General features: G+C 40.7%; 1 protein-coding gene across 3 annotated transcripts in view; it reads left to right on the forward strand.

Moving 5' to 3' along the window:
• The window catches only part of OTUD7A (OTU deubiquitinase 7A), a 317,129-nt gene that overhangs the window by 180,271 nt on the left and 110,301 nt on the right, over positions 1-26,557 (forward strand). For 2 of the 3 annotated variants that reach the window (XM_021098704.1, XM_021098709.1), the window contains 2 exons: positions 5,705-5,799; positions 7,144-7,298. In XM_021098704.1, coding sequence (XP_020954363.1) covers positions 7,148-7,298 — 151 coding nt within the window. In that variant the 5' untranslated portion in view covers positions 5,705-5,799; positions 7,144-7,147. The remainder of the gene's footprint in view (positions 1-5,704; positions 5,800-7,143; positions 7,299-26,557) is intronic. The other variant, XM_021098720.1, reaches the window with a different exon arrangement.

The following is a 26,557-nucleotide window of genomic DNA, read 5'->3' on the forward strand; positions in this document are numbered from 1 at the left end:
AGACAGTACAGCAGAAGTGACAGGCTACCACCTCCGAGATCAGGTTATGGAAGTGCTTGCTCTGATGAAGCAACTGTCGTTTTGTGATCTTACTGATATGATGCCCATATGGCAAGGAACCCTCCAGAAGCAATCCTGACAACAATTCCAGCAGTGAGCTTGGGAGGGGGTACATCCCCATTTGAGCCTTCAGATGAGACCATGGCCTCAGCCAACCAACCCTTTGATTGTAGACTATGAGCCAGATAATCCAGCCGAGCTATGCTCTGACACCTGTGGCCCACAGAAACTGGGAGATAATAAATATGTGATATTTTAAGTCGCTGAATTTGGGGATACTTTGTTTCCCAGCAATGGCTAATATAGCATCTGTTAAAGGTACAGTGTACCTGGAGATGTCCTTTCAATAGAGCTGTCATTCATCTCTTTCTCTGCTTTTGTGCCTTCCTTCTCTGTCCTACTCTCCTACCTTTTCCCCTTAATCTTTAATACTCTTTAAAGTCAATAATTATTTTTCTCTTTTAATTGAAGCACAGTTGATTTATAATGTTGTATTAGTTTCAACATTTCAATAGATATATATAGAGAGAGATTATTTTTTCTTTTCCATTATGGCTTATTGCAAGATATTGAATAGAGTTCCCTGTACTATACAGTAGGATCTTGTTAGTTATTTCTTTTATATATAGTAGTGTGTATCTGCTAATCTTAGATTCCTAATTTATCCCTCCCCCTTCCCCTTTGGTAACCATAAGTTTGTTTTCCATGTCTGTAAGTCTGTTTCTGTTTTGTAAGTTCATTTGTATCATTTAAAATTTTTTTCTTTCTTTTTTTATTATTTTATTTATTTATTTTTATCATTTACTTATATAGATATTTTTCTACTGTACAGCATAGTGATGCAGTTACACATACATGTATACATTCTTTTTTCTCACAGTAAGTGTTCCCTTGTTTGTATCATTTTTTTCAATTCTGCATATAAGTGATATCATATTTGTCTTTGTCTGACTTCACTCACTATGATGAGCTCCATGTTACTGCAAATGGCATAATTTCATTCTTTTTATGGCTCAGTGTTATTCTGTTTTATATATGTAATACAGCTTTATCCATTCATCTGTCAGTGAACATTTAGGTTGTGTCCATGTCTTAGCTATTGTAAGTAGTGCTGCAGTGAACATTGGGGTGCATGTATCTTTCTGAATTAGAGTTTTTGTCTTTTCTGGGTGCATGCACAGGAGTGGGATTGCTGGATCATATGGCAGTTCTATATTCAGTTTTCTGAGGAACCTTCATATTGTTCTCCATAGTGGCTGCACCAACTTACATTCCCACAAACAGTGTCAGAGGGTTCCCTTTTCTCCACACCCTCCCCAGCATTTATTTCTTGTGGACTTTTTAATGATGTCCATCCTGATCGGTTTTAGGTGATACCTCATTGTAGTTTTGATTTGTGTTTCTCTAGTACTTAGAGATGTTGAGCATCTTTTCATGTGCCTGTTGGTCATCTTCCTTTCTTGACTCCTGTTCCACTTGTGTCCCCTTCGCTGGCATCTTTGAAAACTTTCCTAACCATTGATGAGAGAGGCTTGAACTCAGAGGCAAGCTGCTTATTTGTGGGGACAGTGTGCAGTTCAGATAAAAATACTCAATCCTTGACCAACAGCCAAAAAAAAAGGAAAAAAAGAAAAAAAAAAGAACAAAGCAAAAATTAAAAACCTTTGTTGAAGTCAGTTGCCTCATACTTGTTCTAATTTCTCCAAAGCTTCAGGACTTCTCACTTGGTCTTGAGCCAATGCTTAGTGTTTGAGCGAAACTGGCTTATTTTTTCCTCAGGGGAGGTGGACATATATATTTTCTGCTTTAAAATGAAGTTTCTTTTTTAACTCAAACAGCTTATCCCATAAATTTTAACTTCCTGTTCATTTCAGTGTAGAAACAACCTTTTAAAATTTTTAAGTTCTTTTTTAATTTTCAAAACAAGAAATAGACCTACAGACATAGAAAACAAGCTTATGGTTACCAAAGGGTAAAGGGGTAATAGGAGGGATAAATTAGGAGTTTGTGATAAACACATACTGTATATAAAATAGATAACCAGCAAGAACCTGCTTACAGCACAGGGAGCTATGCTCACTATTTTGTAATAAACTATAAAGAAAAGGAGTCTGAAAAAGAATATATATGTGTGTGTGTGTGTGTGTGTATGTACACATATATATATGTACATGAATTACTATGCTGTATACTTGAAACTAACACAATACTGTGAATTGACTATATTTCATAAAAAATAAAAAAATAAAATCATACATTAAAAGAGCACAAAAATTATTTTAAAAATGCCTATTCAAAGATAATGAGCACATCCCCCAAAATAGTTTTAGGAAAATGCCTAGCCAGGTGCATGATTTTTAGGACATGCTTAGTGACTTCTGATTCTCAGACAGTTGCCCCTGTGCCGTGGTTTGTGACCAGAGCCTAGGGTGCAGCCCCCTGGAGGCACATAGGTATTCCTCTGGAAGGGAGCTGACATCTGGCCACTCCCCTATGGGCCCATCAGGACTCAACCCGCCAGGGACAATGCTGCATGCACTCTTCCTGCTTCATGAGCCATAGAGAGCACCGCCCACATGGAGTCTTCCCCATAGGGAGACCAGGGGGCAGAAGGGTGGCAAGTTGGGAGTTCCCATTGTGGCTCAGTGGTTAACGAACCCAACTAGTATCCATGAGGACGCAGGTTCGATCCCTGGCCTTGCTCAGTGGGTTAAGGATCTGGTGTTGCCTCGAGCTGTGGTGTAGGTCGCAGACACAGCTCGGATCCCCTGTTGCTATGGCTGTGGTGTAGGCCAGCAGCTACAGCTCTGATTCAACACCTAGCCTGGGAACCTCCATATGCCAAGGGTGTGGCCCTGAAAAGACAAGAAAAAAAAAAAAGGAGGGTGGCAAGTTCTTGGCACATAGAAATGGGAGGGAGGAAGGAATCTTATTTTATTTCCCCTGTTTTTGCATAACAACCAGAAACCTCTGCTATTCTCTCTTTTTTGAGACCTTCAAACATGGAATATTGCAACAGCAAGGGTCCTTAGCTCACCTTGCCAAAGCCCTGTATTTTGAGAGAAGGGGACAGAGGCTTAGCCATGGGCTTGAATGGTGAGGGCAGAAGCAGCGTCCTGATACCCCTCCTTCACTGGCTTGTCCCCAGCATCCCACTGTGCATTTCCAGGCTTCCACATCCCACTGTCCACAGACTCAGGAACTGAGACACAGCCAGGAAAAAGGCGTGCCCATTATCCCACCTGTGTGTGAGCATTTATATGGGGCAGGGAGGGGGCACATGATGTGTCTGGTGCCTGAGGGAATGGGCACCTGCCTGTCTGGGTCTGGGCCTGTGTGGGATCAGTTAGCAAACTTGCTGGTATGTCTAGCGGTCTGGGCAAGGGGAGTAGGAACACACTATCCGCCTACCCACTCTGTCATCCAGGCTAGCTCTTCAGAAGAGAAGAGGGGGCAGCAGTTCAACCCCTCAGCAATTCTACTCCTCACCTGAGCAGGTGAGGATGGACCCTGTTATTACAGGTTGGATAATAGCTCGTATTTACAGAGCACATGCTGTGGGCAGTGTGTTTCCTGTACCAGCTCCTTAAAACTTTAGATCAGGTAAGAAGTACTGTTGTGATTTTTAATTCCACCAGTGATGAAACTGAAATAGCATGCCCAAGGCCACACAAGCAGTGGTGGTGGGGCCACTTTGATGCCAAGAGACTGATTCCAGGGCCAGGCCCCATCCCCAGGCTGCAGTGCCTCTCCTAAAGCAAAGTCACAGCAGAAACAGCTTGACACACCGCTGTCCCCAGTGGGTGAAACCCGCAAAGCAGTTCTGTCCAAGGGCCAAGATGCAGAGCCACGACATGGCCACCATGGTCCTGACAGGGCTTGGACAAGGCCATGGGGTGCCTTGGCCATGAAAGGCAGGTCACAGGGCCCAGCAGTGCACTCTGGAGGGGCAGCGAGATGAGGACAGCCGAGGAGGCTGGGGGCCTGAGCCCCGGATGGCCTGGCTCCTCCCATATCATCACAGTGTGAGAATATGAGGTAGTGGTGGTAGTGGGTTTAAGAAATGTCTTTGGACTTCCTGCCATGGTGCAGCGGGTTACGAATCCAACTGAAGCTGCTTAGATCTCTGCAGAGATTCAGGTTCAATCCCTGACCTCGCACAGTGGGTTAAGGATCTGACATTGCTGCATTTATGGCATAGGTCCCAACTGCAGCTTAGATTTGATTCCTGGAATGGGAACTTCCATATGTCACTGGTGGAAAAGAAAGGAAGGAAGGAAAGAAGGAAGGGAGTTAGGAAGGAAGATGTCTTCAAGGGGGCATGCTCAATAGCTTCTTGCCATGCAAATGTTGAAATGTGAATTTGGTGAAAATTTCATTCAAATCCCACCCTTCAATCTCTGTCTGTAGAGAGGATAAGACACAGATGAGGAGGTGTGGGAGTGAATCTGTACACCACACTGCTGAAAGCTGGTCTCAGTCATAGCATGATGACCTGGTGTCAGTGAGGAAATGGTTTATGTTGAGTTATGTGCAATAGCCAAGAGGTGGAAACCACCCAAGTGTCCAACTACGGATGAACGGCTAAACAGAGTGTGGTCCATCTGTAAAGTGGAATATTGTGCAGCCTTGCTGTGGACTGCATGCTATGCCCCCTGACCCCGATTCATATGTTGAAGCCCTAACTGTCAGTGTGATGGTAGTGGGAGGTGGGACCCGGGGGGGACTGGGTTTAGATGAAGTCTCGAAGATGGACCTTCCACTGTCATGGGGTTAGTGCCTTTAGAAGAGACTCCAGAAAGCTTGCTTTCTCAGTTGTGTGAGGACACAGTGAGAAGTTGGCATCTACAAGCTAGGATGTGGGCTCTCACCAGACACTAGATCTGCCGGCATATTGATCCAGGACTTCCCAACCTTCAGAACTGTGAGAAATCAATGCCCATTGCTTAAGCCCTCCAGTGTGTGGCATTTTGTAATAGCTAAGACTAAGATGAGTTTTAAGAAGTAAAGAAATCCTGACACCTGTCACAACAGATATGCACCTTGAAGACAGTGTGCCAAGCAAAATAAACCAATCACTGAAGGACGGATATATGATTTACTGGTTCGAGGCTCCTGGGATTGTCAAATTCAGAAACAGAGCAGATGGTGGTTTCCAGGGGCTAGGGATAGGGGAAAATGGGAGTTACTATTTAATGGGGCAAAGTTTCCATTGGGGAAGATGAAAAAGATGGGGGGTGGTGATGGGTGCACCGCAATGTGAATATACTTCATACCATGGAACTGTACACTTAAAATGGTCCAGCTGCTCGATTTCATGTTATATATGTTACAATAATAAAAACATGCAAGATTAGATGTATTGATGGAGGGTTGACTAGTAAGACTGAAAACAGCTTTAGAATGGTAAAGGGACACTCACTGAAATATAAACACTTGCTCCAGTGAGGAAAGCTGAGCCATCACCCTACTGGCAGAAGCCCACAGACGTGGAAGCTGATGGTACCTGGAGGGCTCAGGAAGGTAGCAGGTTTGATGTCAGTTGAGGCCCAGGTGTAGTCTCCCATGACAAGAAGCAAAGCCTTTAGCCTCTGTGTGACCATGGGGAGAGTAATATGCTCTGATTTTCTGCTCTCTCCCCCAGGTGGAAGCGACCAAAGAGGACACTCTCCTGGCCGAGGTCCCGGTACATGGAGAGAAGGAAGACCACAGTCTCCTAATTGGTACCATATACATTAGGTCAAATAATTTTCTTATTTTTGAGCCACACCAACCCCAAATTACACCCCATTTGGAGCCAGGCACAAGCTGGTGTAGTAACAGTGACTGTTGCTGGGGCATAGACCTCACTGCCTCGTTCCTCCATCAGGTTCTGGCACCTTCCATGACCTTATTTCCTCAAGCCTCACAGATGCTCAGGTGGATTCAGAGAGGTTACACAGCACATCACAGCTCATCACGGGCAGAGCTGGGGTTGAAATTAGATAAACCCATCCAAGTGCTTATCTCAAACAAAAAAAAAAAAAGAAGAAGAAGAAAGAAAGGAACAGGAGACACTCATCTATAGCATGGGGTTTAAACTCACCTGCCCCCCAGCATGTAAAATTAATTACATGCTCACTAATATAGAACTTTCCATCATCTGTCCTCAGCCAACTTTCTGTAGAGGTCCAAATCATCAAATGTGTTTGGTTTTGTGGGCCTTATGGTCTCAGTTTTAACTGCTCCGTTCAGCCACATGCAAAAGCCAAAAGCCACCAGAGATGCAACAACAGTGAGTGGGTGTAGCTGATTTCAGTATAGCGTTATTGGGTGGTGGGCCATACTTGGTCCACAGGCCATCATTTTCCAACCCCTCATTGATGGAGACAGAGGGTGCTTTATTGGGCATGACTGGGTACCCACCAGTAGCCCAGCGCTGATTTGCTGGTGGAAGTCACACTCCCATGCTGTGTGCTCGTTGTTTTTCCCCAGCAACTGGCTGGCTGTCAGCTTGTGGTCAAGCTGCAGAAGGCCATTTTATCCCTCTAACTGGGATTATCCCACTGAGGAAATCAAATCTTTATGAATTTTGTTTGATTGTTGTTGTGAGAATGGCAGCTGTTGGAAAGATGGCAAGTGGTTGAACGTCTTCAGCAAGCATAGTGTTTCAGTTGTGGAGTCTTTTCTAAGAGCCAAGGGAAGGGTGAGGGGGGTGGCTCGCTGATAAAGGCATAGGTGGGGTGAGGTGGCAACACAATGACACTGTCAAAAGCTTGCACATTGGAAGAGAACTAGAAATCCAGCGACTCCAAATGAATCCCTCTAGGATGAATGAAGAATAAGTGTTTGATGTTTTGGAACAGTCTAGTCCATCTCCTTTTCAACTAATTGTTGCTGGGATTGACAGAATGCAAGGTGGGAAGGGCTGAAAGTTGGAAAGCCCCCTTCTGTCCTGTGGGATGGCATTTGAGTCTGACGTCTGTTATTTGCTGTCTCGCATGAACAGTCAGGCAGTGCCCCAAACTGGCCCAAATGCATGTCCCAGCAGACGGAACGGGTTTCTTCTCTCCTTCACATTTCCCTCTCTGTTCTCTTCCACAGATGGATGCTTTCTAGCCTGCTTCCAACCCCCACCTCGGCTCAGTGTTGGGCGGCCCTTCTACATGATCCTATGACTCTTGATATGGACGCAGTCCTGTCAGACTTTGTTCGGTCCACAGGGGCAGAACCTGGTCTGGCCAGAGACCTGCTAGAAGGTAGGCTTCCTCCAGGCCCCCAACCACCCTCTTGGGCATAACTATCTTCCAGCCCAGAGGCAAAAGATAAGAGGGTTTCTCTTACCCGACCGGGGTGGTACTTGGACTCCTTAAAAAGTAAAAGGAAGTGTTGATGGTGAAATTATTTTTGTTACTCTTGACTTTCTTTGGGAAGTGGAATAGATCCCCCAACTCTCCACAGGGAAAGAGCAAAGGGCATTAGCTAGGCTTGGCTTTGCGTTAAGGCTGATAGATATTGAGTCAAAAAACTATCAGTAGTTATTTTTTTAAAGAAAATATATTTGGTAAAGAAGAAATTATTGAATGTTCAAGAAAACTCCTTTTTTTGGCTTAAATAATGAAAGTTTATTTTCTCATGGTTTTGGAGGCTAGAAGTCCAAGATCAAGATGTCAGCAGGTTTGATTTCTTCTTTTTTTTAATTAAAGTATAGTTGATTTAAGAAAAACCTTTTTATTGGAGACCTTAGCTTCTTATCTTTGTCTTAGCAGAGACAAAACTACTTTAGGCCAAAGTTTTGGGTGAAAAGAACACCTAATAGCCAATAAAATAGTGGAGAATAATTCACAAGCAAGAAGGCAAATTCATCCTCAGGCTTTTTGAGTAATCATTTAGTACATGAAAAATGTGCTTCTCCATGTTTAGAATGTTTTCAGATAGTTTTTCAGCTCTAATCATCATGAAATAAAAGTGAATGTTTTTGGTCTCTAAAATGGATTTACATTGTACATTTTTGAAATTTCTTTTTTTGTGCTGGGGTAAAGAGAAGAGGTGGGAAGAAGTAATCACGGCTTCTCAGAACGTCGTGTGTGAAAGGAGAGAATTTTTAAATGATTACTCTTTGCTTCACATATACAGACTCCTTGTGAAATTAGCAAATACTTGGTCAGGTAGTGTTAAGTCACAATGAAGGAATCTTCATTCTCTTAGGAAAAAATATGAATTACTGTACATATGCATGAATGGAGATAACTACTCAATCTCATTGAATATGAAGATCTACCAGTTGGAAGATGCTGGTAAAATGGCAGTGCCATAACACAGTTTTTAAATTTCCCTGGACTTCCCAGAATTTTACGCAAACTCAGAGTTTAGACTTAAACTTGCTTAGAGAATATTTGTGATATACGTAAGTCAAAGTGCTATTCAGTGTCACCCGAATAGCTTGCACTGCTTTTCTTAATTTCAGTGATCAGTTGGAGTAGAAAAGTAGGTTTTCAGTGAAGTTGGCCGTGAGGGCTGCGGTCAGGTTCAGGCTTAGCATTTACTGGCTGTGAGATGTAGGGCAAATGCTTTTCTTTCTCTTAGCCTCTGTTTTTTTTTTTTTTTTTCTTCTTCTTCTGTACTTTGAGCCTAACCCACCTCCCAGGGTGACTAGGAACATTAGAAGTTGTGGTGTAAGGTGCTCTGTGCAGTGATCAGCATGTAGCAGACACTCATAGTGGGAGAAGGCCTTTTCAGCTGTTTCCATCTTTGCAACTGGTACTAACATTAACCTTCATTTGGAAGCAAGAGTTGTCAGCTCTGGAGTTCCCATCGTGGCTCAGTGGAAACAATCTGACTAGTATCCATGAGGATGCAGGTTTGATCCCCAACCTTGCTCAGTGGGTTAAGGATTCGGCATTGCCATGAGCTGTACTGTAGATCTCATATGTCTCAGATGAGGCTCAGATCCCATGTTGCTGTGGCTGTGGTGTAGGCCGGCAGCTACAGCTCCAGTTCAACCCCTGGCCTGGGAACGTCCATATGCCAAGGGTATAGCACTAAGAAGACAAAAAAAAAGTTGTCAGCCGTTTTCTAATTTTATCCTTTAAGGCTTTTGTATGTACAGTTAGAAGAACTGGAACATGTGTGTAGATTTGTGTTATCACTGATGCTCAGCGCTCAGAACCATGGCATTGCCCCCCATACCCATCTGCTCTTTACTGCCCTGCTTTCTCCAACCCTGGCCACTTGCTTCATCTTTATCTTCTTGCTTTTTGTGTCTTTTAAGAATGTTCTGGAGTTCCCTGGTGTCACAGCAGGTTAGGGATCTGGCATTGTTGTCACTGCTGTGGTTCAGGTCGCTGCTGTGGCATGGTTTCAATCCCTGGCTCCCAAAAATCTATATGCCTCGGGTGTGGCCAAAGGAAAAAAAAAAGAATGTCATGTTCATTGTGTCACACAGGACCTAATCTTTTTTAAACTGGCATATTTTCACTCCCCATCATCATTTCAAAATTCATCTGAGCTGTTGTGTGTGGGTCCATGGTTTGTCCCTTTGTGTTGCTGGGTGATGCTCAGAGATGGACCACGGATTGTTTAGCCAGTCCCCTGTGGGGGACATTCGGTCGTTTCCAGTTTTTGCAGTTATGACTAGAGCTATGATACACTTAAGAATAAGAGTTTTTCAACGTTGTCTCTGTGAGGATGCAGGTGTGATCCCTGGCCTTAGTGAGTTAAGGATCTGGCATTGCCACAAGCTGTGGCATAGACTGCAGATGAGGCTCAGATCTGGTATTGCCATGGCTGTGGTGTTGCTGCAGCTGCAGCTCCAGTTCGACCCCTGGCCCAGCAACTTCTGTATGCAGCATGTGCAGCCATAAAAAGAAAAAAAAACAACAGGGGGTTTTGAGAACAGTTTTAATTTTTGCAGGGTAAACACAAGAGTAAACACAAGTGCTTGTTCATATGTTAAGTGTATGTTTAACTTTTTAAGGAATTGTGAAACTGTTTTCCAGAGTAGCTGTACCATTTTGCATTTATACCAGAAATGCAGCTTCACCAGCACTTGGCTTTATTATTTTTAAAACATTCTAGTAGGTTTGGAATGGTATTTCCTTATCATTTTAGTTTTCATTTCCCTAATGATGCTGAATTTTTTCAAGTTATTATTTTCCATCTGGGTATTTTCCCTGGTTCAATGTCTGTTCAAGCCTTTTGCCTGTTTCTCAGGAAAATGCAGTTGTTGTTTTTTTATGGTTGAGTTTTGAGAGCTTATTATATATTCTGAGTATAAATCCTTTGTCAGATATGTGATTTGCAAATATTTTCTCCCAGGCTGTGCTTGACTGCTCACTCTCTTAACAGTGCCCTTAGCAGAGCAGTTTTTAATTGTGAGGAAGTCCAGTTTATCATTTTTTCCTTTTATGGATGGTGCTTTGTGTGACATGTCTAAGAACCATCTCATGACAAGGTCATGAAGATTTTCTCCTATGCAAACTCTTAGAAGTTTTATACTTTTATGTTTTCATTTAGATCATTGACTCATTTTGAGTTGATTTTTGTGTAACATGAGATTTAAGACAATGTTCATAAAAGTGCATATAGATGTTCAAACCATTTTTTGAAAAGATTATTCTTCCTCCATTGAATCACCTTTGTAAATTTGTCACAAACCATCTGAGCATATCTGTGGGAAACTATTTCTCAATGCTTGTTCTATTCCATTGATCAATATGTCTATTCCTTTGCCAATACTTCCCCAATTACTATAGCTTTATAGTGATTCTTAAAATCAGCATGATTCTTTCAGCTTTGTTACTCTTTTTCCAAAGTGTTTCATGCATACTATTTTTTTCACTTTCCATATAAACTTGAGGAATGGCTTACCAATATAAAATTTCCTGCTGGAATTTTGATTGAAATTATGTTAAATCTATAAATAAATGCTATGTTATATGTTCCAATCCATGAAGTCAGTATAGTCATTTATTTGGGACTTTGAGTTTTTTCATTAATATTTTGTAGTTTTTAATATACCAGATCCTATGCATATTTTGTGAGATATATCTTTGGAGAGAGATGGGACTGCTTTAAATGGTACTTTTTTTTGTCTTTTTTTTTTTTTTTTTTTTTGTCTTTTTGCCATTTCTTGGGCTGCTCCCGCGGTGTATGGAGGTTCCCAGGCTAGGGGTCGAATCGGAGCTGTAGCTGCCAGCCTACGCCAGAGCTACAGCAACACGGGATCTGAGCCGCGTCTGCGACCTACACCACAGCTCACGGCAATGCCAGATCCTTAACCCACTGAGCAAGGGCAGGGATCGAACCCGCAACTTCATGGTTCCTAGTTGGATTCTCGTTAACCACTGTGCCATGACGGGAACTCCCTAAATGGTACTTTTTTAAAGTTCACTTTCTAATTTTTCATTGCTAGCATATAAAAATAGAATTGATTTTTGCATGTTGACTTTATATCCTGCAATCTTGCTAAACTCAATTATTTTTTCAGGACTCTGTGTGTGTGTATTTGTGTGTATTCTGTGAAATTTTCTAGACTGTATATGTTGTTTTCATATATAGAAAGTTTTATTTCTTCCTTTCCAATGTGTACCTTTTATTTATTGGTTTTTGACTTATTCTGGCTAGGACTTCCAGTAAAAGATTGAATAAGAGTAGTGGAAGGGAACATCCTTACCTTGTTCTTTTTTTCTTTTTCTTTTTCTTTTTTTTTTTTAAGGCTGCACCTGCAGCATATGGCAGTTCCCACACTAGGAGCCAGCTCAGAGCTGCAGCTGTGGGTCTATGCCACAGCCACAGGCAATGCCAGATCCGAGCTGCCTGTGTCACCCATGCTGCAGTTCATGGCAACACCAGACCCTTAACTCGCTGAGTGAAGTCAGGGATTGAACCCACATCCTCATGGACACTATGTTGGGATATTAACCCACTGAGCCACAAATGGAACTCCCTTGTCTTGTTCTTGATCTTAGGGGGAAAACTTTTAGTCTTTCACCATTATGTAGAATGTTAGCTAGGGGTTTTGTTGATGCTCTTTGTCAGGTGAAGGAAATACTTTTCTATTCCTAGTTTGCTGAGAGTTTTATCATGATTCTTTTTCTCAAATGCATCTTTTATCTACATCAATTGATATGAACGAGTTGTTTCTCTTCTTTAAATTGCTAATATAACATATTGCATCAATTGCGTTCTAATAGTAAACCAGCCTTTATTCCTTTCAAGATTTTTCTGCCCCCACATTCTCCTCTCCTAATGGGACTTGGATTAGACCTTAGGTAAAGGTTAGACCTTTTGTTATTGTCCAACAAGTCCCTCCAGTTCTACTCATTTTCTCGTTCAATCTTTTCTCTATCAATTATTCAGATTGTAGAACTCCTGTGGATCTACTTTTAAGTATACTGACTTCTCTATTACTTCCATTCTATTACTGAGCCCATCCAATGAATTTTAACTTTAGTTATTGAATTTTTTCATTTCTGACATTTCTACTTGATTCTTCCTATTTTTACTTTTATTTTTTTATCACTTGATTCTTCTTTATATCTTCTACTTCTTTTCTGAATCTTTCCATATTTTTCAAGAGCATTCTTAAAAATTGTTGGAAATTTTTTAAATTTTTATTTATTTTTACTTTTTATTAAAGTATAGTTGATTTACAATATTGTGTCAATTTCTGCCGTACAGCAAAGTGACTCAGTTGTGTGTGTATATATATATATATGTGTGTGTATATATATATATATATATATATATTCTTTTTCTCATATTATCTTCCATCATGTTGTATCACAAGAGATTGGATATAGCTCCCTGTGCTATACAGTAGGATGTCGATGCTTATCCTTTCTAAAAGTAAAAGTTTGCATCTAACCCAAAACTTATTTACAACAACTGCTTGAAAGTCTTGGTCAGATAATTCCAATATCTGTTGCATCCCAGAATTGCTGTTGAGGTTTCTCTGGCTTTTTATATGGTGAGTAATTTGGATTGTATTGTAGATATTTTGAATATTATGTTTTGAGACTTTGGTTGTTTTTTCAATTTTATGGCAAGTATTATTATTATTCTCTTAGAAAGTAATTAACCCAGTTGGGTTCAGAACACAAATTCTGAGTTCCCTAAGACTTCTGTGGATTGTGATTTTTAAGATCAAGTCTTTGAGAAATGCTATTTGGCTCTGTTTCATGTGTGGACCACCTTGTGGCTAGTCTGAGATTTAAGCAGTAGCCTGTCCCATATTTTAATACCCAAGTCTCTAGAATCTATTTAGGGTCAGATCTATGTGCAGCTCAGAGGTGAGCCCAAGAGTTCATAAACAACTTTAAGGGGTTGCTTTCCCAAGCTCCTGCTTTATAATCTCCTCATTGGTTTTGGATCCCTGAGACGTTGCTCTCTAGCCCTCCAGCCCGGACCTGGGGCTTTGTTTGCCCTATGCTCCCACACACTTGATTTGTGCCCATCTCAGAGCTGAATAGTCAGAGGCCAGAGAGAGAACAGCAGCAGTGGGGTTCACCCTGCCCACTGGGAACTCTGGCTCCTCTGACTGGAGAAGAAGTTCCACATCGTCCATTCTGATTTCCTGGTATCTCCCATTGCTGCCACAGAAGAACTGGGAAGAAGTTCTGGGGCACAGGAGAACTGAGAAGAAGTTTTTAAGAAAAAAAAGATAAAGAAGGGATTTTTACACCCTCTCTGAACATTGGAGACACCTTCCTGCTTCTTAAGCCAGAGAAGAGGTCTTCTCTTGGAGTTTAATGCCTACTTCTGGGCTTGGGGCTGCACTGAGTTCACACTGGGAGACTGGAAGTAAAAAGTGAACTCCTCACCAGTTCTGAAGTTCTTCTCCTCTACCTGCACTCATTTACTTTTCCGTTCCCACTAGCTGCTCCCGGCATGCTGTCTAGGCATATAGCTGCTTTCAGTAGGAGAGATGGGTGGGGTGTCCCTTCCTCATATACTGTGGACCTGAACCTGTCCTCTGTTTTTATACATGGGAAGGGTATAATAGGAGGACTTTTTAAGTTGTCAAAGTTATTTAGATTATGCAATTTCTAAAAGCCAGTGTTTCAAAGAATGAACTGTTTTCATTGGGAGGTCTCAGATTTTTCTAAGGGTTAAAAAAAAAAAATTGCAGGGGAGTTCCCATCGTGGTGCAGTGGTTAACGAATCCGACTAGGAACCATGAGGTTGCAGGTTCGATCCCTGCCCTTGCTCAGTAGGTTAAGGATCCGGCGTTGCCGTGAGCTGTGGTGTAGGTCGCAGACGCAGCTCGGATCCCAAGTTGCTGTGGCTGTGGCGTAGGCCGGCAGCTACAGCTCTGATTCAACCCCTAGCCTGGGAACCTCCATATGCTGTGGGAAGTGGCCCGATAAAAGGCAAAAAGACAAAAAAAAAAAATTGCAGTGGAGGCAGAAGCCGGGTGAAGGCTACATGTGCCCACACTCATGGGCACCCTATAGTGGGGGTGTCAAGGATGCAATATTTGTGAATTGCTGCATGATTCTTAAAAAAGAATAAAACTGGTTTACAAGGGAAGAAGAGTTCTTAAAATTTTTTAAAAACTATTTGTGTGTTTTTATGGAAGCAACCTAAATATCTGTTGACAGATGAATAGATAAAGAAGACATGTGTATGTGTGTATATATAATACAATGGACTATTATTACTCAGCTTTTCATATAAAAAAAGAATGAAATAATGCCATTTGAAGCAACATGGATGGAACTAGAGATTTCTATACTAAGTGAAGTAAGTCAGAGAAAGTCAAATATCATATGATATCACCTATATCTGGAATCTAAAAAAAAAAAAGGTACAGATGAACTTATTTATAAAACAGAAATAGATCCACAGATGTAGATAACAAACATATGGTACCAAAGGGAAAAGGCAGGGAGAGATAAATTAGGAGTTTGGGATTAACATGTACACATTACTATATATCAAATAGAAAAACAACAAGGACCTACTGTATATAACACAGGGAACTGTACTCAATATTCTGTAATAATCTAAATGGGAAAAAATATGAAAAAGAATAGATATATACATATAATTGAATCACTTTGCTTTATACCTGGAGCTAACAAAACATTGTAAATCAACTATATTTCAATTTCTTTTTTCTTTTTATGGCTGCACCTGCGGCACATGGAAGTTCTCAGGATGGGGTCAGCTGCAGCTGCAGCCTATACCACAGCCATGGCAACAACAGATCTGAGCTGCATCTGTGATCTACACTGCAGTTCGTGGCAACACCGGATCCTTAACCCACTGAGAGAGGCAAGGGATTGAACCTTCAACCGCATGAATAGTAGTCAGGTTCATAACCCGCTGTGGTATATGCCAAATCTTGAACCCATTGTACCAGGCTGTGGATCAAACCCATGCCTCCACAGTCAGGTTCTTAACCCACTGCACCACAGCAGGAGTGCCCTACCTCAGTATTTTTAAAAAGAGTAAAGTAAAAATAATTAATTAATTAAAAAGATAAAACAACAATAACAAAAAACAAAATCGTGCTTTTAATTATTTAATTTATTTCAAAATAAAAAGTTAAAAACACACCACTATGATGGGAATCACAATATAGCAGAGGGAGGAAGATGAGAAGAAAGAGTAATGTAGGATGATAGAAATCTGGCCAAAAAAAGACAGGAAGGGTAAGTATAGCGAGATAAACAAAGGCAGAGGAGGTGAACATAGATCAGCCTCCAGGTGAAAGGGTGTGTCCTTACCTGGCTGCCTATTTCTTTCATGTCTGCCTTTTGCCCCTTGGTAAAGTGGTCCTTGTGAAACAAAGGTCAGGTTGGGTCACTGTTCCCTTGATTCCTCTGACATCCCCTACCCTGTGCATAGACTCCTCCACATGGTACTGAAGTCCCTCCAGCATCAGACTTGCTCCATCCCTTCCCCCTCTTCTCTACTGCATCTGTTCTCCATCCTCCTCCCAGACACCATCCACCTCTGTGCTTTCACTTGAGCGCTTCATGCTGCCCACTCCCCACTCCTACACACATGCTCTGTCTTGCTCTTGAATTCTGCTTCTCTTCCAAATTAAACTCTGAGCTCCATGACAGCAGGGACCCCTCTGGGTTTTGCTCACTGTGTTCCCCAACACCTGGCACATGCTAGCCCCTCAGTGGTATGATTTGGCTTCTGGGAATCTAGGAACAAGCCACCAGACTGGAATCCTCACCTGCGTGGAGACAGACAATGAACAGCATGCATTTTAGGGGTTAGTGCTACAGAGAAACCCATATCAAGGGGAGGAGGTAGGGGGTTGGGTGTGGGTATGGATATAATTTTAAGTTAGGGTTGTCAGAGAAGGCCTCATGAAAAACTGGAATGGAAGCAAAGATTTGAGGCATGAGAGAGAAGATACCTGGGAAGAAGTTTCTAGGAAGAGTTGGAATGGATTGGTTATTCCTCGCCATCCCTCAGAACTCTGCAGATTTCTATTGTAACATATATTTGATTGTGTCTTATTTGATCATTGATCAAATACTTGTTTTCCTCATTAAATTAGAATTTCTTAAAAACAAAGACAGTAGTTAGCATTTATGGTGCATTGTTCAGTGTCAGATGCTAGGCTCTTTAAATGTGATGTTTCCGAGTTCCTGTCATGGCTCAGCAGAAGTGAATCTGACTAGCACCCATGAGGATGCAGGTTTGATCCCTGGCCTTGCTCAGTGGGTTAAGGATCTGGCGTTGCCATGAGTTGCAGTGTAGGTCACAGATGCAGCTCAGATTCCATGTTGCTGTGGCTGTGGCATAGCCTAGCAGCTACAGCTCAGATTAGACCCTTGGCCTGTGAACCTCCATGTGATGCAGGTGCAGCCCCTAAAAAGACAAAAAAAAATAAAAATAAAAAGTGATGTCTCTTTTAATCCACACAACAAGTTAACAAAGTCTTAGCTTTCCCATTTTACAGGCAGGAAAACCCAAGCCAAGAAAATTCCTTGAACTTACACAGCCAGAACATAGCAAAACCAGCATGTGAATCCACTTGTGTTGCTAAAAACCAGCTTCTTTCTGCAAAGCCAGATCACCTGCCATTCATCCTTATACTCAGTGTGTCTTTGTAAGATATAATAGCACTTCATATGCTGTGTACACTTAGAAAGCTTTAACTAATCACTGGAGGAATATTTGAGTAACCCGTTTTATGATGTAACTAATTAACTTTTTAAATAAAATGCCACTTCAGTAGACCACAAAGACTATTCAAGAAATAGAACTAATAGCTAACATTGATGTGCCAGACACTGTCTGGCCACTTGACATATATTAAAAGTTGGTTAAAAAGATTTTCAAGTGGGAGATCAGATGAGTGGTTTATAAAGTGTCGGTTCCCTACTTAAAGAGAAGGCAACTCTCACACTTTTACAATAACCGTGAATTTCTGTCCTTGCAGCTTTACCAAGATATTTTTTCAGTGGACCCATGCCTCACTTATCTTGCTATCCATGGGGAAAAAATCCTTGAATAAAGAATCCAGGGCTTCCCATCGTGGCTCAGCAGAAATGAATCTGACTAGCATCCATGCAGATGAAGTTTCCATCCCTGGCCTCGCTCAGTGGATTAAGGATCCAGCGTTGCCGTAAGCTGTGGTGTAGGTCACAGACGCGGCTTGGATCTGGTGTTGCTGTGACTGTGGTGCAGCCCTAAAAAAAAGACAAAAAAATAATAATCCAGGTTGCATTCAGGAGAAATATTAACTGGAAATTAACATCTCACATGTCCCTAGTCTATTTTTTCAGAATCTTTGTGGAATTTGCAGAATTAAGGAAAATGGTGACAATTTAAATTATATTCTCAAAAATATATATACACATAGGAAGCTGTCCACATATTTTAAGATGCATGCAGTATGTTTACCAGTTGAATTGGTAATTTAATAACTAAAGTGTCTAGAATTGTTTATATGGAAATCCTTTCCAATCCTAGGTTCCTTGGGTTTGAAATATGTATTGTTTGGAAATTTGCAAATGGTGATCCAGCTCTCACAGGGAGGCAATTCCCAATCACTTGCCAGTCAAGGTAATTCCATTAAACTTTACATCTGGCCTTTGAAAACAGTCTCACAATATGGGGACAGCAGCTGGTGACTTGGATAAATGCAGTAATTCTCCAGAGACTACACCCAAGAAATGGAGTTGGGGGGAGATGGTCATAGGATCCACCCATAGCAAACCCACCAGGCTGCTGGGGAGCCTTTAACATATGGGCAAGATAGAATCAGAACAAGAGGCAGAGGTGGGAGGCACCCAAAGGATCTCTGCTTGGAGCCTGGCCAATTGCAGTGGCTGATTCAGGATGCTTCGGCTCCTCGAACCACACGAACTTGTTAAACATCCACAATGGACATTTAATAAGTTGTTAAACTTATTAAACATCCAGTGGGCTCCAGGATGGTCACTCTTTTTATTTTACTGGAGTATAGTTGACTTACAGTGTTGTATTAGTTTCAGGGGTCTGGCAAAGTGAATCAGTTATACATAAGAACATATCCATTCTTTTTCCCCATATAAGTTATTACAAACTATTCAGTAGATTTTCCTGTGCTATACAGTAGGTTCTGGTTAATCATCTTTTTTATACAGTGGTGTGTATATGGTATTCCCACCCTCCCAATTCCTCCCTTCCAACCCTCTGCAGTTTCCTATAATAACCATTAGATCGATTTTGAAATCTCTGAATTTGTTTCTGTTTTATAAATAAGTTCTTCAGATTCCACATATAAATGATATATATTTGTCTTTCTCTGTCTGACTTACTTCACTTAATATGCTAATCTCTAGGTCCATCCATGTTGCTGCAAATGGCATTATTTCACTCTTTTTATGGCTGAATAATATTCCATTATTTCACTCTTTTTATGGCTGAATAATACTCCATTGTATATTGTATACCACATCTTCTTTATCCATTCCTCTGTCCATGGACTTTTAAGTTGCTTCCATGTCTTGGCCGTTGTAAATAATGCTGTAATGAATATGTATCTTTTTGAATTATGGTTTTCTCTGGATATACGCCCAGGAGTGGGATTATTGGATCATATGGTAATTCTATATTTAGTTTTTTAAGGAACCTCCATACTGTCCTCCATAGTGGTTGTACCAACTTACATTCTCAACAACAGTGTAGAAGGGTTCACTTTTCTCCACACCCTCTTTAGCGATTATTGTTTGTAGACTATTTGATGATGGCCATTCTGGCCAGTGTGAGGTGATACCTTATTGTAGTTTTGACTTGTATTTCTCTAATAGTTAGTGATGTCAAGCATCTTCTCATATGTTTTTTGGTCATCTGTCTGTTTTCTTTGGAGAAATGTCTATCTAGATCTTCTGCCCATTTTTGATTGGGTTTTTAAGGGGGTTTTTATATATAAAGATCCATGAGATGTTTGTTTGTTTTAGAGATTAAGCCCTTGATGTTTTCTTCATTTGCAAAGATTTTCTCCCATTCTGTGGTTGTCTTTTTGTTTCTTTTTTTTATGGTTTCCTTTGCTATGCAAAAGCTTTTAAGTTTAATTGGGTCCCACTGTTGTTTTTTTTTTTTTTAATTTTCATTATTCTAGGAGGTATCACTCTTATAATTACCATAATAAGTAAAAGTGACCCAAGGTCGGATGTACCACACTATATGTACCTGGAGCATCCTTTTTCTGCAATCAAGCTAGATCTGAAGCCCAATCTTAAATACATGCCACCTGATTTACTGGAAGAAATCACTGCTTTAACTTTCTTCAGATTCGCATGATTAGAGGGCTACTGTGAGCAAGTCGCTGTATTCCTGAGTGGGAATGAAAAAGTGGCCTGGTGACTGAGAATCCTGAATTAGGGAAGAAAGCCATATGCCCTCTAGCCAGAGCTGGGATTACCTATGGATCTAGAAATCTGATATGAAACCACAGGCTGCTCCCCCTATCATCTTGTCCTTAGTGGAGGCAGCCCTGTAATCAAATAAATTACACATATTTGAGATAAAATGGCCAAAAAAAAAAAAAAAATACCGTCCAGGATCAGACTTCCAAGACATCTCCTCTGGCTGCATTTGGGAGGGTGCATTTTCTCCTTAGACAGGTGACTATATTTAAATACTGGTAAAAACAAACAGACCATTAGGACCGTTTGTGGTGAGTTCTCTTTCAGCATTCTGATCAAGTAGATCCCTCGTTTCCTTTCCATGCGGGAAGATTGGCACCCCAGGCACTATCACTGGCTGCTTGAAATTAAATGCTTTCTCTTTCTCTCTGGGAAGCCAGCCACCTTGCTGTGGTGTTTCTTGAGGACATCTCCCCTCGGGCTGCCCCACCTTTTTGGGTTCTTTCACTTTGCTCCCAATAGGCACATTCCTCCTGGGCTCCCAGCCCCATGTCCTCAGTGATGGGAACTGCATTGAAGGGGCATCTCCAGCAGCTTGTGGGTGGACTTCTGATGAAGCATGTGATGCAGTTGGTAGGATCTTTTTCCCTTTAACACCCTCCAGTGGTACCCACTGCCACTCTCACAGCTTCTTCCTGCCTCCTCCTCATGTAGCTCACTACTCAATATTTGATGATATTGAGAAATTATTGTTAATTAGTTTTATGTATGATATTGTTACTGAGGTAGTGTTAAGAAATATATACACACTGAAATACTGATGGATGAAAGGTTATCACTCCGAGATTTGTGAGGTGGTTGAATGGCTGAGATTAGAAGGGAAACAAGGAGTTCCTATTGTGGCTCAGAGGTAACAAACCCAACTAGTATACATGAAGACGTGGGTTCAAGCCCTGGCCCGGCTCAGTGGGTTAAGAATCCAGCATTATCATGAGCTGTGGTGTAGTTTTCAGATGCAGCTTGAATCCTGCATTGCTGTGGCTGTGGTGTAGGCTGGCAGCTGCAGCTCCAATTAGACCCCTACCCTGGGAACTTCCATATGCCATGGGTACAGCCCTAAAAAGACCAAAAAAAGAGAGTGAAATAAGATTAGCTATGAGTTGATTATTTATTAAAACTGAGTGATGGATGCAGATGGGTTCATTATAATCTTCTATATATTTCTGGATGCTTATGAAACTTTCCATAACAATTGTTTAGAAACAGCACCAGGAAACTAATGCTTCCAGCCAAGATGGAGTGTAAGGAAGTGTGTTTGCCTCGTGCTTGAGAAAAGAGGAAAGAGCAGTGTATAAGAAACAAGGTACTTAAGACCTGGAAGCAACCTAAATGTCCATCAGCAGAGAAATATATAAAGATTGAGGTATGTACAATGGAATATTGGTCATAAAAAAGAATGAAATAATGCCATTTGCAGAAATACAGATGGAGTTAGAGGTTATTATACCAAGTGAAGTAAGTCAGAGAAAGACAAATATCACATAATATCACTTATAGATGGAATCTAAAAAATGATACAAATGCATTTATTTACAAAACAGAAATGGACTCACAGACTTCAAAAACAAACCTGTGGTTACCAAAGGGGAAGGTGGGGAAAGGGATAAATTAGGAGTTTGGGATTAATATTTACACACTACTATATCTAAAACAGATAATCAACAAGGACCTACTGTGCAGTGCAAGGAATTCTACTCAGTATTCTGTAATAACCTATATGGGGAAAGAATCTGAAAAAGAATAATATATATGTATAACAATCACTTTGCTATACACCTGAAACTAACACAACATGGTAAACAACTATACTCCAATATAAAATAAAAATTAAATTGGAAAAAAAAAAGAAACAAGACACTGAACATTAAGCAGGGAAGGACAGTGATCCCTGAAAGATGAGAAGAAACATACAAGGGTAGTCCTATGGTTGCCAAGCGCACTACCTTGAGAGTGTTTCTGGGATGTGGTGTCAGAAGGATCCCAGATGGAGCCTGGTGGACTCCCTGCGGTAGGGAGTCAGAGCTGGGGGTTGGAAAGAAAAGGAGATCAGAACACAAGAGGGGAGAGAGAAGCAGAGAGAATGCCAGTGATTTATTGAGGGTTTGCCTCTGCTACTTAGTAGAGTGCTGGCTGCTGCTTGTGTGTGGGGATGTTACAGGCAATCGAAGAAGGACCCAACTAAGATTAGAGGAAACAGTGCCCACTGCGACACAGAACCAAGGGCAGTGTCTGTACCCACTGAATGTGATTTCTAGAAGGGTCTTGCCTCAGTAAGGGCAAATAATTAACCCTGAAATAAAATAAAACAAACCATAAAAGTTGAGCACAAAAGGATCAAATTGTTTCCAAGAAATGTAACTATATTCCAAAACAAAGCTCAGTAAACAGTTACAGAAATATAAACTCCTCCAGCACCAAACAGTATAAAATTCACATTCTCAGTCATCCAATCAAAAGTTGGCAGGAATGCAAAGACATGGAAAAGTATGACCCATAGTGAGAAGTTATTTAATCAAAACCAACCTAGAACTGACATAAATGCTAGAATTATCAAAGCTATTAAGAGGTACTGAAAGTTATAAAAACAATAGCAGAGTTGAATAAACTATGTGTTCAAAAATTTAAGTAAAGGTGTCGAAGACATTTTTAAAGATCCAAGTCAAACTTCCAGATGTGAAAACTATGTGAGATTAAAGAGAAACTCAATAGGATAAGAGCAGCTGGGGTATTACAGAAAATGAAAGATTAGTGAGCATAGAGACATAGCAATAGAAACTATCCAAAATGAAACAGAGATAAAATAGAATTAAATTTAAAACACATCAGTGAACTTTGGAAGAAGTGCAGTCAGCCTAAAATAGTATAATTGGAGTTCCTGAAAGAGGGGCATGAGCAAAAGAAAAAAAATAATAGAAGAAACAAGCAGTACCTTGGCGGGGTCTTTCCATTGCTAACCACCCCTGCTGGAAAAGAAGCAAGGCCTCAAATCAAAGACTTCTGTTTCCCCCTTAAAAACTAGAAAGAAAAAAAAAAAAAAAAGAACGAATTAAACCCAAAGCAAACAGAAGCAATGAGGAGCTCCCCATCGTGGCTCAGTGGTTAACGAATCCGACTAGGAACCATGACTTTGCGGGTTCAATCCCTGGCCTTGCTAAGTGGGTTAAGGATCCGGCGTTGCCGTGAGCTGTGGTGTAGGTTGCAGATGCAGCTCGGATCCTGCATTGCTGTGGCTCTGGCCTAGGCCGTAGGCTACAGCTCCAATTAGACCCCTAGCCTGGGACCCTCCATATGCCACGGGTGCGGCCCTGGAAAAAGACAAAAAAAACAAAAACAAAAACAAAAAAACCACCAGCATTCATGTATGTTCTCACATATGTATTTCTGGAACTTGATAATCCAGGAGTGACTTATCTGTGTAGGCCTGGCTCCATCTCGCATGAGATTGCAGTCAAGTTGGGGATGCTGTCATCTGAAGGCTGAGCCTGGGGGATCTGATTCAGGTTTACTCACATGGTAACTGGCGGGTCTCTTGGCAGGGGACCTTGCCTGAATATATGCCTGATTATTCTCATGAGACGTTGGTTGATTTCTCCCAGAGTGAGTGATGGGAGAGAGAACAAGAAATAGAGAGGAAGAGAGAACAAGAAATAGAGGGAGAGAGAAAAGGAGCCCAAGGTGGAAACCCCGATATTTCACAAACGACATCTCATCATTTCTGCCATACCTGGTCACACAAATCAACCCTGGTCGAATGCAGAGGGGATGACACAAAGGTACAAGTAACAGTAGGTGGTGAAATTGGATTGTTATGATCATTATACAACTGCAGATATGATAAATTCATTTGAGTAATAAAAAAAAAAAACCAGTTGGTGGGATCATTGGGGGCTATCTTGGAGTCCATCACACACGGAAGAAGATAGAAGCAGCTACTGGCAGGGGAGGGAAATTGTCATCAGGGCCAGTTGGAGTATCAGTTAACTGAAGTGTCTCTGTGAATTTTGCTGAAGCCAGTTAGACCATCCTGTGTCTTACGTTCTGGTCCACCACTTCCTGACCTGAGGGGATCACTGGACAAAGCAATCTAAATCTGAGCCTCAGTTTCTGCAGATTAAAATGGTGGTGTGATCTAATGAAATAATGTGTGTACAGCACCAAGTATATAATAGGGCCCCAGTAGAGAGCAGTAATCAATACTTCATACAAATTGCACTTTTATTCCCTTCACCCAACATAATTTTATTTCATTTCAAGATAAAGGACCAGATGTGCCAAAGTCCATCAGGGAGGGTCCCAAAAGACCACTGAAAAGACCAGTTTCAGATTCATTTTCTTTTTATTTCTTGATATTTAGGATATATTATTCTGTCACTGTGTGTCATTTGCCTAATTAATCATGGCTGTTCCTCTAGTACTATTCTCCATGGTTTGCTGTGAAATGTTAAAGTGTATGTCATAATCTTGGAGCTGTCAGCATAATCCCCCTCTTCTTCCTGCCCAAAGTATTTCGGTAATAACAATCAGGCCTATAAGAATAAATACTACTGCTTTTAATTCAGTATTAAATTTGGACGAAGTGTGGAGATAGAAACAGAGATGGAGATGGGAGATGAAGATGGGTGATGGAGATGGAAGATTAGAGATGGAGGTAGAGACAGATCCATATTTCCAAGGTTATTGATTACATTAAATCTTTCGAAAGAATGACCTTTTGGCTTTATTCTTTCCATTGTTAGTTATCTATTTCATTAAGTTCTGATGCTATCTTTATAAATGCTTAATATATTTGATTATAGATCTATCGTATCATTGATTTTTTTCTTTAACTGTTCTTTGTTACTTTTTTCCTTCCCTTGTTGTCTTTTCATTAAAATTGGTATTTTTAACTAGTTTATATGGATACTTCAATCAGTGGTTGGCAAACTTTTCTACAAAAGGACGTATATAGTAAGTATACTAGGATTTGCAAGTCACATATGGTCTCCATCACTTATTCTTTTTCAACTATTTAAAAATGTGAAAGTTGGAGTTCCCATCATGACTCAGAGGAATCTAATCTGACTGGCATCCATGAGGATGCAGATTCAATCCCTGGCCTCGCTCAGTGGGTTAAGGATCCGTCATTGCCATGAGCTGTGGTGTAGGCCGCAGATGCAGCTCGGATCCTGTGTGGCTGTGGCTGTGGCGTAGGCCAGTGTAGGCTGATGGCTACAGCCTTGATTCAACCCCTAGCCTGGGAGGTTCATGGATGTGGCCCTAAAAAAATAAAAAATAAAAAAATGTGAAAACTGTTCTTACACATCTTCCAAAAACAGGGGCAGCTTAGAGTTGGCCTGCAGGCCATAATTTGCCAACCATTAACTAAATTAATGAAGCCTCTTCTTTTCAGATATTTATATGGAAGGCTAGATATTTCTGCTGTATTCCCAAGCATTTGAAAGTTTTCTGTTTATCTTTTGTCATTGATTTCTAACACACACACACACACACACACACACACACACACACACACACACACACCAAGGCAAGGGCAAGCACTGACTGATAAAGCTGATAAAGATAAAACAAACCACCTTTGGCTTCAGTTTATTACATATATAGACAGTGAAAGGAAAAGTAGCCAGATGTGCCAGGCCCCAGGTTCTTGTCCCTCACACTAAAAAGGATGACACTGAAACAGTGGAGCCACAGGGCTGCAGAGTGATCCTTGGAATCCCCATGGCTGAGAAGCCAGTTCTAGATTGCATTTAAATCTATACTGACCATTATCATCTGCATGTTCTATCAGTGACTGAAAGCGTTTTGTTAAAATGTCCAGCTGTGTTTGTGGGTATGTATATTTCTCTTTTATTTTCTGTCTATTTTTGTTTTGAAGTTTATTTTTTTTTATTCATCAACAACAATATTTACTGAGTAACTATTACATGTAAGGCACCACGATCCATTTGGAACAGATCGCAGAGGACTTTTTTTAGTACATTTAGTCTTGTCACCTCTTCCTGTTGGACTGACTCCTTTATCATGATAAACATTTTTTTCTAAGTTTATTAAAGTTTTACTTTCTTCAAAGTCTCTTTTCTCTGAAATTAGTATTTCTATATTAGCTTTTGTTTGGTTAGTGTTTGCACTATATGTTTTTCTATCTTTTTACTTTCAACACTTCTGACACCTTGTATTTAAGATGTAGCTCTTCTAAGCAATATGTAATTAGGGTTTTTTTTAATCCAGTCTAATAATCTGTCTATAACATGGAGTATTTCATTTTCCTGCATTGGATGTGATAACTGATATATTTTATTATAGATCTAACATCTCATGGTTTTCTATTTTTCCTTTCTGTTCTCTGTTCCCTTTTTTTTCATCCTTCTTAGCTTTTTTTATAAATCAAAATGCTTATTATTTAATTTTCCCTCTCTAGTTTTTTAGCCCTATATCCGTTACTATTCTCTTAGAAGTTACTATTGAGATTACAACCTACATCCTTGACAACAGAGTTCCTCTTAAATTACTGCTTCTGCCACACTTCAGACAGTTCAGGGAACTTGGAATTTAACTCCATTTACCCCCTCCTGTTTTTCATGCTAATGCAGTCCCATAATTTTATTCTATTTTAAACCCCATAAAGCAAACAT

The sequence above is a fragment of the Sus scrofa genome, chromosome 1 (genome assembly GCF_000003025.6).
Source record: "Sus scrofa isolate TJ Tabasco breed Duroc chromosome 1, Sscrofa11.1, whole genome shotgun sequence".
Classification (NCBI taxonomy): domain Eukaryota; kingdom Metazoa; phylum Chordata; class Mammalia; order Artiodactyla; family Suidae; genus Sus; species Sus scrofa.